The 15,098-nt window shown below is 36.3% G+C and overlaps 1 protein-coding gene across 1 annotated transcript in view; it reads left to right on the plus strand.

Moving 5' to 3' along the window:
• ASCC3 (activating signal cointegrator 1 complex subunit 3) overlaps positions 1-15,098 on the plus strand; it is a 138,582-nt gene that overhangs the window by 903 nt on the left and 122,581 nt on the right. Inside the window, exon 2 of the mRNA XM_009876339.1 lies at positions 702-836. Within this exon, the coding sequence (XP_009874641.1) occupies positions 702-836 (135 nt within the window). The remainder of the gene's footprint in view (positions 1-701; positions 837-15,098) is intronic.

A 15,098-nucleotide genomic window follows, 5' to 3' on the forward strand; every position in this document is an offset into this window, starting at 1 on the left:
GATCTATTGGGAGATGTCCCTGCCATGGCTGGGAGGTTGAACTAGATGATCTTTGAGGTGGCTTCCAACCCTAATCGTTCTATGATTCTATGATATTTTCAAGAAAATGTTCATGGTGTTTCTAAGGTATCACTTAGTGAGCGAGAGTATGGATTTAAACCCCACAATTGTATCTCTTAGTTTAAAATTTTTATCCCAAGATGTCTTTTGCATTTCTTAGTGCTCAATTTTATTCTTCTCTTTGATTGTCAAGTGGTTTGGGACTTCGATGTCCTCCTGAGGTTCTTCATAGTCAGTTTTTGTTTCAGCTGTCTCACTTAGTCAAGTCATACCATAAGGAAACGTATCACCTCAGTATTTGCTTTCCACAGCCTTTAGCATGTGTCAAATAACACAGCTCTTTATATCAATGGTAATCTCTCTACTTTGTGAAAATGAACTATTTATTGCCCAAAATTGTTTCCTATCTTTCAAATACTGAATAATTTTTTTAAAAAAAACTTTCTCAAAAGGTCTTTAAAATATTAAAAACAATAAAGGCAGGATCATATTTTAATTTCCCTAAAGTAACATTTGTTTTTATCAGTATGTCATATATCAACTTTTTTTCATTCCTACAGACGGTATTTTGTAGTTGAAGTATTTTCATTATTTTATTAAGACTAAGCCATTTCTCATTACCTGTTTCTTTCTATCTTAAGGTGATGGTGTTTGTTCACGCCAGAAATGCCACAGTACGAACTGCTATGGGTCTTCGAGAAAAAGCAAAAAACAATGGTCATATTTGTCACTTTTTGTCACCCCAAGGATCAGATTATGGACAAGCTGTAAAACAGGTAAGTGAGTAATTTACACTGTAGTCTTTACAGTCTGTGAGTAATTTACATGTAGTCTTTACAGTCTTAGAAATGATGTTTTTACAAGACAGTCCAAGGTGGGTATAGGTGAAGCATTTTTGAGCTTCTGGGAAGATATATGTTGCTCTGAAGGATATTGTGGAGTTGCTAAATTGAATAGAGGAAAGCATAATGGTGAAGGAAAAGTGATACTACTTTTAGATTTTTTAATAAAAGTTGATAATAGGTTGAGTTTTATGCAACTTCCAGTACTTGACAGTCATCTTCATGTAATCTGCAGCTCAGGAAGTCTCTAAACTAATTGCCACCATTTGGGAGAGTATGTATCTCCTGTTTTTTGCACTTTCCCTAAGCAGCTCCTGCCATCCGCTCTTTAACGCACAAAACTGTCTTCAAGGATTAATCTGACCTAAGCTGTGAATCTACCCCCTTTCCAAAACTATCTGACTTTTCCTGTGAATCAGCTAATGGTGGGCAGTCAAAAAGTGATCTGTTTGAGAGTCCAAAGTGGGTAAGCCATTTGAATCTCATAAGGGTTTAGCCCCCTTAATCTGGTCTTGCTTAAAAATATGTAAATGGATCATAAATTGCTAGTATTTTGAGCACTGGCCAAGTTCTTACCAGCTGAAACTGTGTACATTTTTACGCATTCTAACAGTTTTCCATCTTTGTATGAATTGTGTTATTTCACCTTCAGGTTTTTCTTCTAATCAATAACATACAGAAGTAACTTGGTCTGCAACAGCTACCTTTCATCTATTCAAACAATATGCCAGTATTTCTGCTGAGATAGTATTTTCAAAGCAATTCTTAATTCAATTTTATAAGTGACAGTTACATTTGGTGGTATTAATTGAGGTCTAAAGATTAAAGTAAACAGTGCCTAGTTAATATTCCTTGAAAAATAATGTTCTTTCTTCACTAATAAACAGCATAGTGTAGAGGACATACTTTTTTCATTGTAGAAAGTTTAATGTATGTCTGAGATACCTTCTCTTACTGTCAAATGCGTTGATAAACTCTTAAATATTTTAGGCCACTGTGATTTAGGAATTTTGTGAGGGTTTTAAATCCTGTGTCTATCTTTAGATGAAATAAATAATTACCTTATTTTGTACCTCTGGAGAGAATGTGAAAGGATTCATCCAGGCTTAGTGATTATTAATGGAGTATAGAGGTTGCAGTTGGTAAATTCAAATTTCTGAAACGTAGTGGAAATTCTATTTTAGAGAACATTTTTTAAAATCAGGATCAAATATGTTCTTTCCTTTGAGATGCTTCTGAGAGCTCTAATAAGTATTTTTAAAATTATGCTAAGTTATAAATTGATGTCATTATATTTCAAAAAAGCATATTAAAAAGTCCTGCTTTTTCAAAGGGATGTTATTATTTGCTGCATTATAAAATTAAGTTGGAGATCCCATGTTTCTATTGTAACACCAGTATTTCGTGCTGAACTTTTTCCCATTAGATTTCTTAGAACAAAATCTGAAACTTAGTTGCTTAAAAATAACATTTGTTAATGCTAGTACAGAAAAATAAAAAAGCTATTGAAAGTGCCACTGCTTATTTAGACAATAAAAAATATTTCTCAAGAAGTAAGGAAAAATTGTATGATTATTTAATTACTTTGTTATTTCAGCAGAATATATTATGTAAGGTATCTGTTAAAGAAATATTTGTCCAATTCATTCTGAAAAGTAGTGACGTATATTTAGTTCTTCTCTTCATTCTGGGATTAAATTAATTAGAAAGCATATTTATATGTTGATGGGAACACAGAATGTGACAGAGAAAAGCTCTAAACCTATTTGAAATACAGGTTATTGCTGCCAGTCCTTAGGTGGTGACTTAAGGTAAGATTTACAGTACAAATTAAGAGAGTGGTAGATAAGATGGCCTATAGGTTGTTTGTCTGAAATCTAAAATAAATTCTTTTTCTAAGGTTATTTATGTATCACACTGAAATCTAGGGGATACTGAGTAAAACAGCAAATTTCCCTGCTCTTTCTTCCGTCCCTTACATCCCCACTCCAGCACACATATATCTGTTACTAATCCCAGCATCTATTCTCAATTGAATTTTGAATTGTTTGAGAATCATAGTTCCAAATGTTGATCTATGTGAAAGCTTGTAGAAAAGCTGACTTTGCTTTGGAAGACACTTTCCGAAGTTTTCTAACTTTTATATTAAAGCAAACTCACCTTCATTGCAATTAAAAACAAATGAATGTTTCTTTTTTGTGGGAATCTTTGAGCCTTTTGACTACTTTCTGTTATACAATGTGATTGAAGAAGTGTGACTGGTATTGTGAAGAAGCATTTCACATACTATCACACAGCCAGGATAATTGTCATTATACTACCTCTGTATAGAGGGTGTGTGTATATATAGTATCTAGAGAGAATGTATACAGAGTATCTACAGACCTACTAAAAAACAATAATTAAAAAATTCCCGGTTAAATTAAGTGGTTATTTTGATACTAAAGACATTTCATTGGGAATTCCCTGAAACATTTAAAAACTGTCAGAGCAAAAACATAGTCATTGTGTGAAAGATATTGTTCTCCATTGGAAAGCCCTGAATCTTCTATTTCAATATTTTATTTCTTTTTAAATGTAGTGAGTAGACATTACGACAAGTCTTTAAACATATAATTATATTAAGCCTGTACCAATGATGGCTAATTTTTTTTTCCCCTGAAGATGTTGTCTTTTACATAAAGTAGTATCAGATTTGTGATACTAGTTAGGAGAGATTCCCTTTTGATTTTTTTTTTTAATTATGAAAAAAGCATATGAAATCAGGGTATTCTTTTAATAAACTCATTGTCTATTCCTTAAGGTACTGTCTGTCAAAAGAATGCATTCAGTCAACTCTATGTTCCCAGTAAGCCTTTTCACAGGATCACAGAATGTTAGGAGTTGGAAGGGACCCCAAAAGATCATCGAGTCCAACCCCCCTGCCAGAGCAGGATCCCCTAGGGCAGCCACACAGGAACGCGTCCAGACGAGTTTTGAAAGTCTCCAGAGAAGGAGACTCCACAACCTCCCTGGGCAGCCTGTGCCAGTGCTCCATCACCCTCACAGTGAAAAAGTGTTTTCTAATGTTTTTGTGGAACCTCCTGCATTCCAGCTTGTACCCACTGCCCCTTGTCCTGTCATTGGACATCACTGAGAAGAGCCTGGCTCCATCCTCCTGAGGGAGTGAACTGCTGGTTGCCAGAATTTGCCCAGCTGGGAGGTCCTGAGTTTGACTAGCCTTGCTGCTGGCTGCTCTTCAGCTTGAGCAGCAAGTCCAAGAGTCATGGTACTGTAAAAGGCATTTTAAAGGATGTACTGGTCTACACTACATCAAAAGGGGGGATTGACCATGTTTTTAGCATTTCTGATTGCTTCGTAAAGCAGTGTGTAGTATCAATGTGGTCTGATGTGACAGAATACTTACTACTTGTGGATAGGATACAGCAGGGAAATTACATCTCCCAGGCAGCACGTCTTTTGTATTGTATTGGAAAGGACGGCAGGAAGAGCAGGAGAGGGAGTTGTACTCTCTGTTGGCTAAACCTTTGGCTGTGCAGAGCTCTGCTGTGAAACAAGACACATGCAGCTCCTGGCTTGCTCAGGTTTGTAGCAGGAAGGGATGGGGAGGTTATGGTTGAGGTCTGCTATTAACCATCAGTCCATGGGGCAGTACTGGGTAGGACTTACTACGAGCTGCTGGCAGTAGTCTCCTGCTGGCAGGCCTTCATTGGCATGGGAGATTTCAGCCATTTTCTGGGATGGCAGCATTGTTCAGGCAATTTATGAGATTCATGGGCCGCATTTTGAGGCAGCTTTTGAATCCAACCAGGCCTCTTCTGGACTTGCTGCTGAAGCAGGAGACAACTGGAGGCAGTTCTTGGCATGAAGAGCAACTTTGGTTGCAGTGATTAAGCTCCGTTTGCAGAGGAAGGCTGTGAGGGTAAACAGTAAAAATGTGGTCTTTAGGAGAGCAGTCCATGGCTTGTTCAGAGAATTTCGTGGTAGGATCCCTTGGGAAGCTTCTGTGAAGTAAACAAATCTCTCTGCTTTTGTACTGAAGAAATGGCTTAAATAGAGCGGAGTTCTCTTTCACTCAAAGCAGTGATGACTTAGCATCGCGATGCAGGAAGTGAGAAGGAAATTGGGAGAGACATAGTGAAAATGAATGTTTAATTTGTAAGCTTAGCTTTAAATGCTATTAATGCCAAATACAAATAAAATGTTGTCACCGTGTATGTTCATGTGAAATGTACTTGTTACTCTAAGCAATTTCCCAAGGGAATTTGAACTCTTACGGTGGAAAACTATTCTTCTATCATGAAACTATAAGTATCATTCTTTTTCAGGAAAAGCTGTAGAAACAAGCTCAGTATGACTTGAACGGTATACACACTTCCAAGTGTTCTTAGATCCTACAGAGGAACTTGAAGCATGCAAGTGTAATGTGAGAAATTATGGAGTCTTTCCCAAGGGAATTTGAAAATTTCTTAAGAGTTAGTACCTAAGAAGAGTGTGAAAGATGAGAACGAATGCAGTTACAAAGCTGACGATGCTTGTCTTGGAAAGCAAGACCAAAAAGTAGGACTGTCAGTAACAGAACAAATTTATATCCAGGGACTGATAAGAAGGAAGAGGTGTGAAGACTACAGCAATTAATGAGAGAATTGTATTCTCCAGCACAGCTCACATAATCTTCTTGTTTCTGCGCTGAGTCTTACAATGACTGTCAAAAGACAGAATAATTCATTAAATTCTTCCAGTGATCAGGGCATGTGAAGTACGCATTTTATGTTAGTGCAAATTCACATTATTTTACTCCTTATGCGTGTAAATATTACCTTGATCTTGGGAAAAATTGTTATTGTTGTTGTTATCGTCAGTAACATCACCAGTAACTTCTCCCTACTAATTTTTTCCTCTTTTGGGATTTATTCAACAAAATTAAATTATTTTAATTTTACTTACCATAAAAATTAGATATTTCATTGATTCTGTCTCTATTACCTGATAAATATTATCTACAAAAGGAGCTTTTAAGATATAAAGGAAATGTAATATCTGTTCTGTGTTCATAGGAAACTTGCTACTGTTTAAAATGAAAATGCGTAGAATGTATTGAAGTATTTATGTCACAGCATGCTTCTTCGATAAATATTTTTATTTATTTATTTACAGTTATCACAGTAAGCGTATTAATCATATAAGATGTATACTCTGCCAAGGCAACAACTCTGCGTAAACAATCTTCAATAATCATAAAATGAGTAATGCGCTGGCAATATTTGTTGAGGAACTAAGGCTCAAAACTATAGTAGCAGCAGTAATTTATGTGTATCTTACCAGAGGGTTTTATAATCACGTGTTTTGTCACTGGAAATTTCTGCACTGAAATTTCTAAGGATTTCAAAGTGTAACAGCTAAAGACATAAGGCACAGTGAAGTCAAGCTGTGTATTAAGAGATTTTTTTTTTTCCTTTAACTTTCCACGAGCCCTCCAATAATCCCCCTTTGTGAGTAAACACCTAAGGCTGGAATAGCACTGTGTGAAGCATGTGTAACACTTGTCTATGTTCAGGTAACCTGAAAGTGTAGACATTTTCTCCTCCGCTGGTAATTCTAATACTGGAGAAATTTACTAGCTAAGGGAAGAACTTCAGTACCACATAGGTGTACAGTCTATATGTAAATGTGACTGTCACCACGAATTACAACTGTTCAGTTTTCTGCCATTAAAACTGTCAGAAAAAAACCACCGTTGTTATTGCAGACAAATGTGATTCTGAATAGAACGAGTCAGAGATGTAGAAACACTGCAGAGGCATGCTAATGGATTCATAGTTTTTGTGGACAAGAAGGACCAGCTGTTGCAAAATGTTTAGAATGTGATGTACAGAACTGAGCAAGGCCTGAATTTCTGTTTGAGCTCCAGCAATGTTTTCTAACACTTATATAGGTCTAGTGTGTGTTGTTCTTCAAGTCTCAATTGGCCTGCCTACTGCTCTAGACTCAGGATTTCATGCTCGTTCTCTTCACTAATTTAATATTTTTTTACTGTGAAAATTCTTATTCATTTAAATAATAGTGACTTGCTGTTAGGGGTAGATCAAGCTACTCAGTAAGTCTCTTAATGGTAAATTTTTAATGGCCAGGAGAGTATACAGGAGAGTATACTGGAAAGAGCATTGATGCATACTCTTCCTTAGGAATTTGCTGTTCAGAGAAACTGCTGCTCTAGACAGACTTTCAGTTGGACCTAGCACAGCTGTTCTTAAGCCTTATACTATAAAGCAGATACATCTCATGCAATAAATTGAATATTAACAGGATAAACTGCATGACTTATAAGAGCTTTTCGGGGTTCTTTTTAAAATCCATTCACAAAACATGACGTAGGTTCTTTGTTCCCAGGTATCTCAAAGGTCAACCTGTTCATGAGCCAAATGCCACTGTGGATGTGATCTGTCCTTTGCGAGCATTTACTGTTTCTTCTGAGTGCTTCTGATATCCAAACTGTACCTTTAATTGGAATGATCACATTTTAATTTTTTTATTACCGGTACAAAAATGAAATATCCATGGGTCAAATTGGATCTCTGAAGAACCTCATTAGACATTCTGTCATCAAAGTTTCTGTATACAATTAATTTCTTTGATCATCATTGCCTAATTTTAATCTCCTTAATAAGTGAAATTCATTTTATGTATTACTAAATTCCTAGTGCCATACCATACAAATGAAATTTCTGACAGAAGTCTAACTGTATTATACCAGTACTGTGAGATGCGTAGTGATTAATTTAAGCTTCATAATGATAATATCATGTATGTCTGACAAGAGCTATCTTGTATAAAGGGACGTTTATTGGCACAGTTCCCAAAATTATCAGACTGCAGGCCATTCAGTCTTGCCATTTCTTTTGACATGAAGTTTAGCAATACGTGGCAAAGACTAATCTTGATAATGTCATGCAAACTTTATTTTGTATTCTGTATACAGCGTTCACTGTAACAGATGAAGATGTTTAGAAACATCTGATATCCAGTGTATGTCTGTGATTCTGTGATTCTGTGACTTACAAGAACAAGTAATGCCAAATCATGCATATTTGTGTGCTCTAGCTTATACACAGCAAGTATCAGTGAAGGCTACTTGAACACACAGGCGGAACTGAAAAAAAAAAGCATTGTAATATTTGCTGGCCTTTAAAATTGGAAAGCAATTTTACTAATCCCCGTAATTATCTGTCAAATGTTTTTAAATTAATAGAAATCAATTTTAGTGAACATTTATCAAATATTTGATACGTAATCATTTGTTTGACATTTAATTATTTCAGAGCAAATCCTCATTTTATTTTTTGTTTTGCTAATAACATATCTAATATTTGATATGCCATTTAAAAACCTGTAAAAATAAAATGAGTATATGTGTACAAATACATTAGGCTATATTAAACATCAAACATATATTGAGGTTCTCTATTTGTTTAATAATTACTATATTTTTTATTTTAAAAAAATATTTGCTAATTGTCTCTCCAAGAATGGAATGAAGCACTTTTCTATTTCTTTCATGGGATATTTTATTCAGTAGTTCTGCTTAAGGGTCACAGACAAAATTCATGAGATGATGTGGTGCTAATAAATGATGGGTTTAAGAAAAATTTGTTCTATGTAGAGTGGTCCTTCTGTTTTAATGAATCCTAAACTGTGGAATTTGGTAGTAGGAGGCATTTAGATGGACATTCATGTTTTGGAGAGGCCTATTTACAGAAAAATATATCGTGAACAATAGAAAAATGTTGCCCTTGGGTTTTTTAGCAGTACTGCTATGTATTAGAGTTAAGTTAAATGTTAACTGTTGTAAAGTGAAATTAAACATTTGCAGAAACAGTAAACAATTTCTTTTTGCTTTTACTTTTTCTGACCTTTAAAGAGGAAAAACATTAGAAGTTTGAGGTGTATTTCTGTTTTGATAGTTACTTTTTAAGTGTTACTCTAGAAATTGTATTTGCACAGCTTACAATTTGTAATTCTATATTCTACCTTCTGTTCCATGTACTCCTGTACGTTGTATACAGTATACAGGAATTTTCTAGTGTTTCTAATATGAATCAGAAAGTATAACCTATATGGTATAGACTGAATTCTGTTATGAGCAATCCTTCCAAAAATCCGTCTCTGATCCAAGGATTTCAGATTTGCTGGCTTGACTCTCAAGCTGTGATAGCACTGAGGTAACAAGTAACACATTTCTGCTATCCTGTGAAAAATAATAAAGTGGACTCTTTTTTTTTCCCCCCTGATCTATGGGCTTGATCATATATTCTGTTTCATCTGTCGTGAGCATCAACTTGATATGCAACAATGCTTCGTTTTATCCTGTTTGTCACTAGAAAACTGCCTCATGAATATTTGTTCTACTTCCAGAAGCTGCACTGCGTTAGTAATGGGACTCCTGGAAGCAAAATGGGTTAGCAAACTTTATTCTAGAATGATCTCTGAGGTTGCAAATACAGCTGACAGGGGTGCTGAGGGTTTTGTTCAAGGAGCTACAAAAAGACATTTTATGCTTTTGTACACACAACTTCTCAGCAGTTTCAGAGTTATTCAGGTTAAAATGGCTTTCATCACTGTAAACGGAAAATTTAATGCTTTTTCTTACTAATCCTCTGTGGAAATGCTCTGATAAACTGTAGGATAATGTGTTGCCTATAGCATCCCCTTTCATTGTTGACAAAATTTCCTATGAAACACTAAATGCGCTTAGTAAGATCATTTGAAACTGTTGTCATATTTATAATATGATTAAGCTTTTTTCCTTAAATGAAGTCTACCACAGCCTTCTGCAAGGTAGTGCAGTATTTATGTTCAGTGAATTCAGATCTTAAGGTAGATGCATTTTTAAAATGTCTTCTTTATTTGTGCTTGTAAATATAGAAACTGAAATTCAAAAGTCTGTTTAATAGAATGTTTTTAATTGTTCATTTCATTTAAATTTAAGATTTTTTTATGTCTTTTGATTAAAATACACTGTAATTTCTTTCTCTCTGTAGTATGGGAACAGTATCAGGCTAATAGAGGTTCCTTGATTTCAAGCTACGGTATGGCTGACTGCCATGAGTAGCTGTAACAAGTTATTTGGTTGATTCTGAAGTCACAGAAATTTGCACAGTCACAGCATGTGTGTATATTTTTCCTTTAAAATCGGCATATATTTTGATACTACTGTAAAACTGACTAATTTCAATATAAATAGGTGAATGTATTAAAAGTATAACGTATGTAACCATTTTCCTATGCATTCTTGGCTATTTTGTGCATAAGAATTTTTGGTCTTTCCTGAAGTTTTAACCTCATTTTGGGGCACTGACAACAGAGAAAAGCCATGTAATATTCTTTATTCCTCTGACTGTGAAAATCTCATTTACTTAGCTGCTAGAGTGTTTTAACATGTAATCCAGGTCAAGAACAAAAAATTTGCTGTGTCTTTTCACAGTAGTTATTAATTGATAGCTTCCCTGGGTAAGATGGTTTCAACTTGAAATCTCATTGTTAAGTAAAATATCAAATAGCTACACTATGAGTAAAGAAACACACTTTGAAAGAAAGCTTTAAAGCAGTTTAGGAGGGGAAACCCAAAAAGAAACAAGAATTATGGTTTTTTTTTTAATACTGTTTAGGAAACAGGATGCTCTTTCCACTTCAGCAACACAGCCTACTACCCACTTTTGATTTTTGCCAGTGCTTACTTTCACCATGTGTAATGACATTCAGGTGTATATTATAAATACATAAGATTTCTTGAGAGGATAAAGTTCCCTTTTCTTCGTGTTTTCTTCTGTCATTTAACATGTTCAAAGGCTGGTAATATCTGGTCACTTGTGAACACTCCAACAATGAAAGATTATAAGATAAAATTAAAATCAGCTTAGATGCTCTCTGCCAGAGCCCCTCTTTGGCCCTCCCTCAAAGAGATTGGCTGGTTCAGTTGTTTTCAGCTTCTTTGAATCCCTAGGGATTGTGCCAGGCAAGAAATTAAAAAAAAATAATGCTTAATTTACTAATGACCTAGATCTTGCATTCCTTTTCCAAATGTGCCAGTTAGTTGTTGGCTGCAATGTGTCATCTTGTGCAATATGTTCACAGTGAGACTGTAGACAGTAATCATATTTTTCAGGCACCTTTTCTTTATAGGATGCACCAGACCATACTGACAAATGGTTCCAGTCACATACAATATTAGTAGCTTAGTATGGCAGCCACACACTGATGAGAAAATAGTATTTAAAGAGATTCTCTCTGCTTGGGAATTCATTTGTCAGGAAATAGTGTAGCTACAGTAGTTATTAGTGATGAAGACTAACGATTGAAAAGTTAATAAGAATTTGTGGGATTTCTGCATTGTGCACTGACAGTGAATACTGCTTGATGATCGGTTGTATTTTGTATTTCATGTACATATATTACATTTATTTCAATAATTGCATTATTCTCAGACAGAGTCATTACTGTTCAATGATAGACATTCTATTAGAAACTATATTTAATTTCTTCTGCAGGAACTAAACAGAGTATTTTTTCCAAGGTCAGTGAATTGTATCTGATTTTGTTTTTTTTCTCTAGTATCACAGTTGACTTATAAAAAAGGATCATTGCAAAAATCTCTAAGTACTATTTGTTGGGGTCATAAATGAAGGAGGTGATGTCTGGGGTTTTTTAGGTGGTGGGTCATTGCTTTGAAGATGCAGGCCATCACAGTTGCCTTTTCAGCAATAAAATTCGGAACAATACCTGTAGTTCGTAGTTCTGTAGAGTAAATCTACTTGCTTTCTTCTAGGATTGCTTGATGTTTTTCCTTCAGAATATCCCGATTAACCAACCATGTTTCTTTTGCTCCCTGAGGATTCAAGTGACTGTATATGTGTTGCCAAGTCTAGTTGAGAGGTGGCATCCCTGCCCATAACAGGAAGGTTGGACTAGATGATCTCTAAGGTCCCTTCCAGCCTAGGCCATTCTATGATACTATAGGATATGTGAAATTTTTTAATTCAAGGGTTTGAGCTATCATAATTCAAAAATACATGTTTGTAAACACCTAATTTGACAGAAAACTTCACTGCAATATGGCATAGTATCTCATACTGTCTTTTTTAAAACATTATTAGAATAAGTGCAGTTAGAGAATGAATTCGCCTGTTACATGAAATATTCTGTTCATTTACCTGTTGATAGATGTACTCATGTTCAACCCAGACATTAAAACCCGAGGTAAATTCGGATGCTTGGTTTAGTTTTTCATTTAGAAAACATGATTTTCTTAACAGATGGAGAAAAATAATAAACTTCACTTTGGTTCATATTCTTAATTTCATTTATTTTCAAAATAAGAAAGCTTTCCAAACACAATTTAGTTTGATTACGGATTGATGGAATTGTTTTAGCTATGTATTTTCACTGTGTCAGTTGTCATCCGCTTTTCACTTCCAACTCTCCCAAATACCACAATTCAGGTAAATTTTGTTGGGCTTTTCAACTATTTCTTTAGTTTATTTGCACAATATGTGGAGTAGATAAGAACTGGACAGAAGCATTTTTGTGCTGACGTTTGCAGTCACATCTAGTTACACTTAACTGTGAAATAATGAGTAAAATGAGTGCATACTTTCAAAAGTTTTAAATACAAGAGTAATTAGAAGCAAACATAAAGAGTGAGCGAATTGGGTTTGATCTTCAGTCTGTTACTACCACATGCTGAGAGCAGGAGATGCTTTAGAGAAAACAAAACAGGTTAAAAACTAATTAAGCATGTTTTCAATGAGTTGTGCAGGTATTTTCCCAGAGAACTGCTAAACATTTATTGTCATGTCTTTTTTTTTCTGGTTTAAGTTGTAGCCAGTTTTTTAGCATGTCCTCTATATGTTTTGTATCATCAACCTCTCTCCGTAGCAGGACGCCACATGATACAGAAGTTTTGATACCTACGACATTTAGTTTTATCTTCTGGTCAGTTTGAATTCACCTTAAACATCTTTGAAACAGAATTTCAAAAGCCAACCAAGATGCAGGAGAATCCCCTCTTATTGGAATTCATTGTCCTGGAGAAAAACATTGTATTGTATAAAACCACAAATAGCTATGCTTTAGGATGTACAGATACTGTTGGATATCACCATTGTCAAAGTAAAGTTATAGTTTTGCCTAAATTTGCCAAATCTCTTTTCGAACAACTTAATTATTTCCAGAAACCTCTTTTTGTTGCTGGCAAATTATTGCATCAAAACCTCTGGAGACTGATTACAGAAGATTTAAAAAAAAAAAAGATTTAAGTTTAAAAACTAGTATTCTTTTCATCCCACTACTGAGATTTTTAATATGCATCATATAAATGTGTATTTCGTTGCATATTTATTCACATACCATATTAGTAATTTTTGTCTCTTTTGACCAAAAGACAACTAGAATTAAATGTGTTGGGCTAGTGGGAACGAGAATAACAGCATCATGTTTTTGACAAGGCTAGACTATACACAAACTGTGCATGAACTATAATGAAATCTAGTAGCTTACAAAAATGAAGCTTACTCTGTATTATGGAATGAAAAAATGAAAAGAAAATTGCGAAAAAAAACAGCAGGTGGATTTAGAAGTGTGTAGCTTGTGAGAAGCTACTGGAAGAAAAAAAAGACAGCAATATCAGGAGACTTGTGAAATTCAAAACTATGAATTCATAGAAAACTAAATGTCCCATTCATGTCCCACCAAACAAATCTTCACGTTGGGGTCACCATTTTGCACCCCTCCCTTCTGTGAATCATGTATTTAAGAATTATCATTAAAATTCACATTCCTCACATAATATTCACAAACTTCACTCATATCACAAGACTAGATCCATCCCTTGTCCCTTCACCACAGTTACAAGAATATAAATTCCCCAAAATCGTTCTGCTCTTTAACATTATTCAGTCCATGTTTTGCCCATTTTGTCTCCCAGTTACTGTCCTTATCCTCCCGTCACAGGTTTTGAGACCAAAAAGACTGTAGTGATTTGACCTGGCTGGTGCCTGGGTGTCCACCACAGCCACTGTCTCACTCCCCCATCTCAGCCAGACAGGGGGAGAAAATATAACAAAGGGCCCATGGTTTAAGATAAGGACGAGGAGATTAGCTGCCACTACCGTCCCGGGGAAAAGAGACTTGATTTTGGGGGAATAAATTTATTTAACAATCAAAATCAGAGATGAGTATTGAGAAATAAAAACAGATCTTAAAATAACACCTTCCCCCCACCCTTCCCTTCTTCCTGGACTTAATATCAATCCCAGTTTATCCCCTGAGCAGTGCAGGGGGACAGGGAATGAGGATTACGGTCAGTTCATCTGGTGTGGTCTCACCGCTGCTTCGTCCTCCAGGGGAGGAATCCTCACTCTTCCCCTGAGCCTTTGTGGGAGCCCTCTTATGGGAGACAATCTTCACACATTTTCTCCAGTGTGAGTCCTCTCACGAGAGACTGTTCTTGACAAACTGCCCCAACGTGAGTCTCTCCATGGGGTGCAGTTCTTCAGGGGAAACTGTGCTAGTGTGAGTCCCCTGCGGTGTCACAAAAGCCCTGCCAGCCAGCCTGCTCCAGTGTGGGCTTCTCTCTCTCCACGGGCTACAGGTTCTGTAAGGAGCCTGCTCCAGCGTGGGATTCCCGTGGGGTCACAGCCCCCTTCAGGCATCCACCTGCTCCATCGTGGGGTCCTCCACAGGCTGCAGGTGGACATCTACACCTCATCACCTCGATGGGCTACAGGGCAACAGCCTGCCTCACCATGGTCTTCACCACAACCCAGGGGAATCTCTGCTTTGGTGCCTGGAGCACATCCTTCCCCGCCTCCTCACGGGCCTTGGTGTCTTCACATATTCTCACTCCTCTCTCTCTCTGCCAGTTATGTGGCACAGTTCTCTTTTCCCCACTTCTTAAATATGTTTTCACTGAGGTGTTTCTATCCTGTCATCACTGACACGCTCAGCCTTGGCCAGCGGCGGTTCCACCTTTGGAGCCAGCTGGCATTGGCTCTGTCACACCTAGGGGAAGCTTCTGGGAGTTTCTTGCAGAAGCCACCCCTACAGTTCCTCCCTGCCACTGAAATCTGGCCAGGCAAGCCCAACACAATCTTTCACAGTATCAGTGCAAGCAGATAAAGAATTAATTTCAGCTAATAAAGC

The sequence above is a fragment of the Apaloderma vittatum genome, unplaced genomic scaffold (genome assembly GCF_000703405.1).
Source record: "Apaloderma vittatum isolate BGI_N311 unplaced genomic scaffold, ASM70340v1 scaffold5389, whole genome shotgun sequence".
NCBI classification, from domain to species: Eukaryota; Metazoa; Chordata; class Aves; order Trogoniformes; family Trogonidae; genus Apaloderma; species Apaloderma vittatum.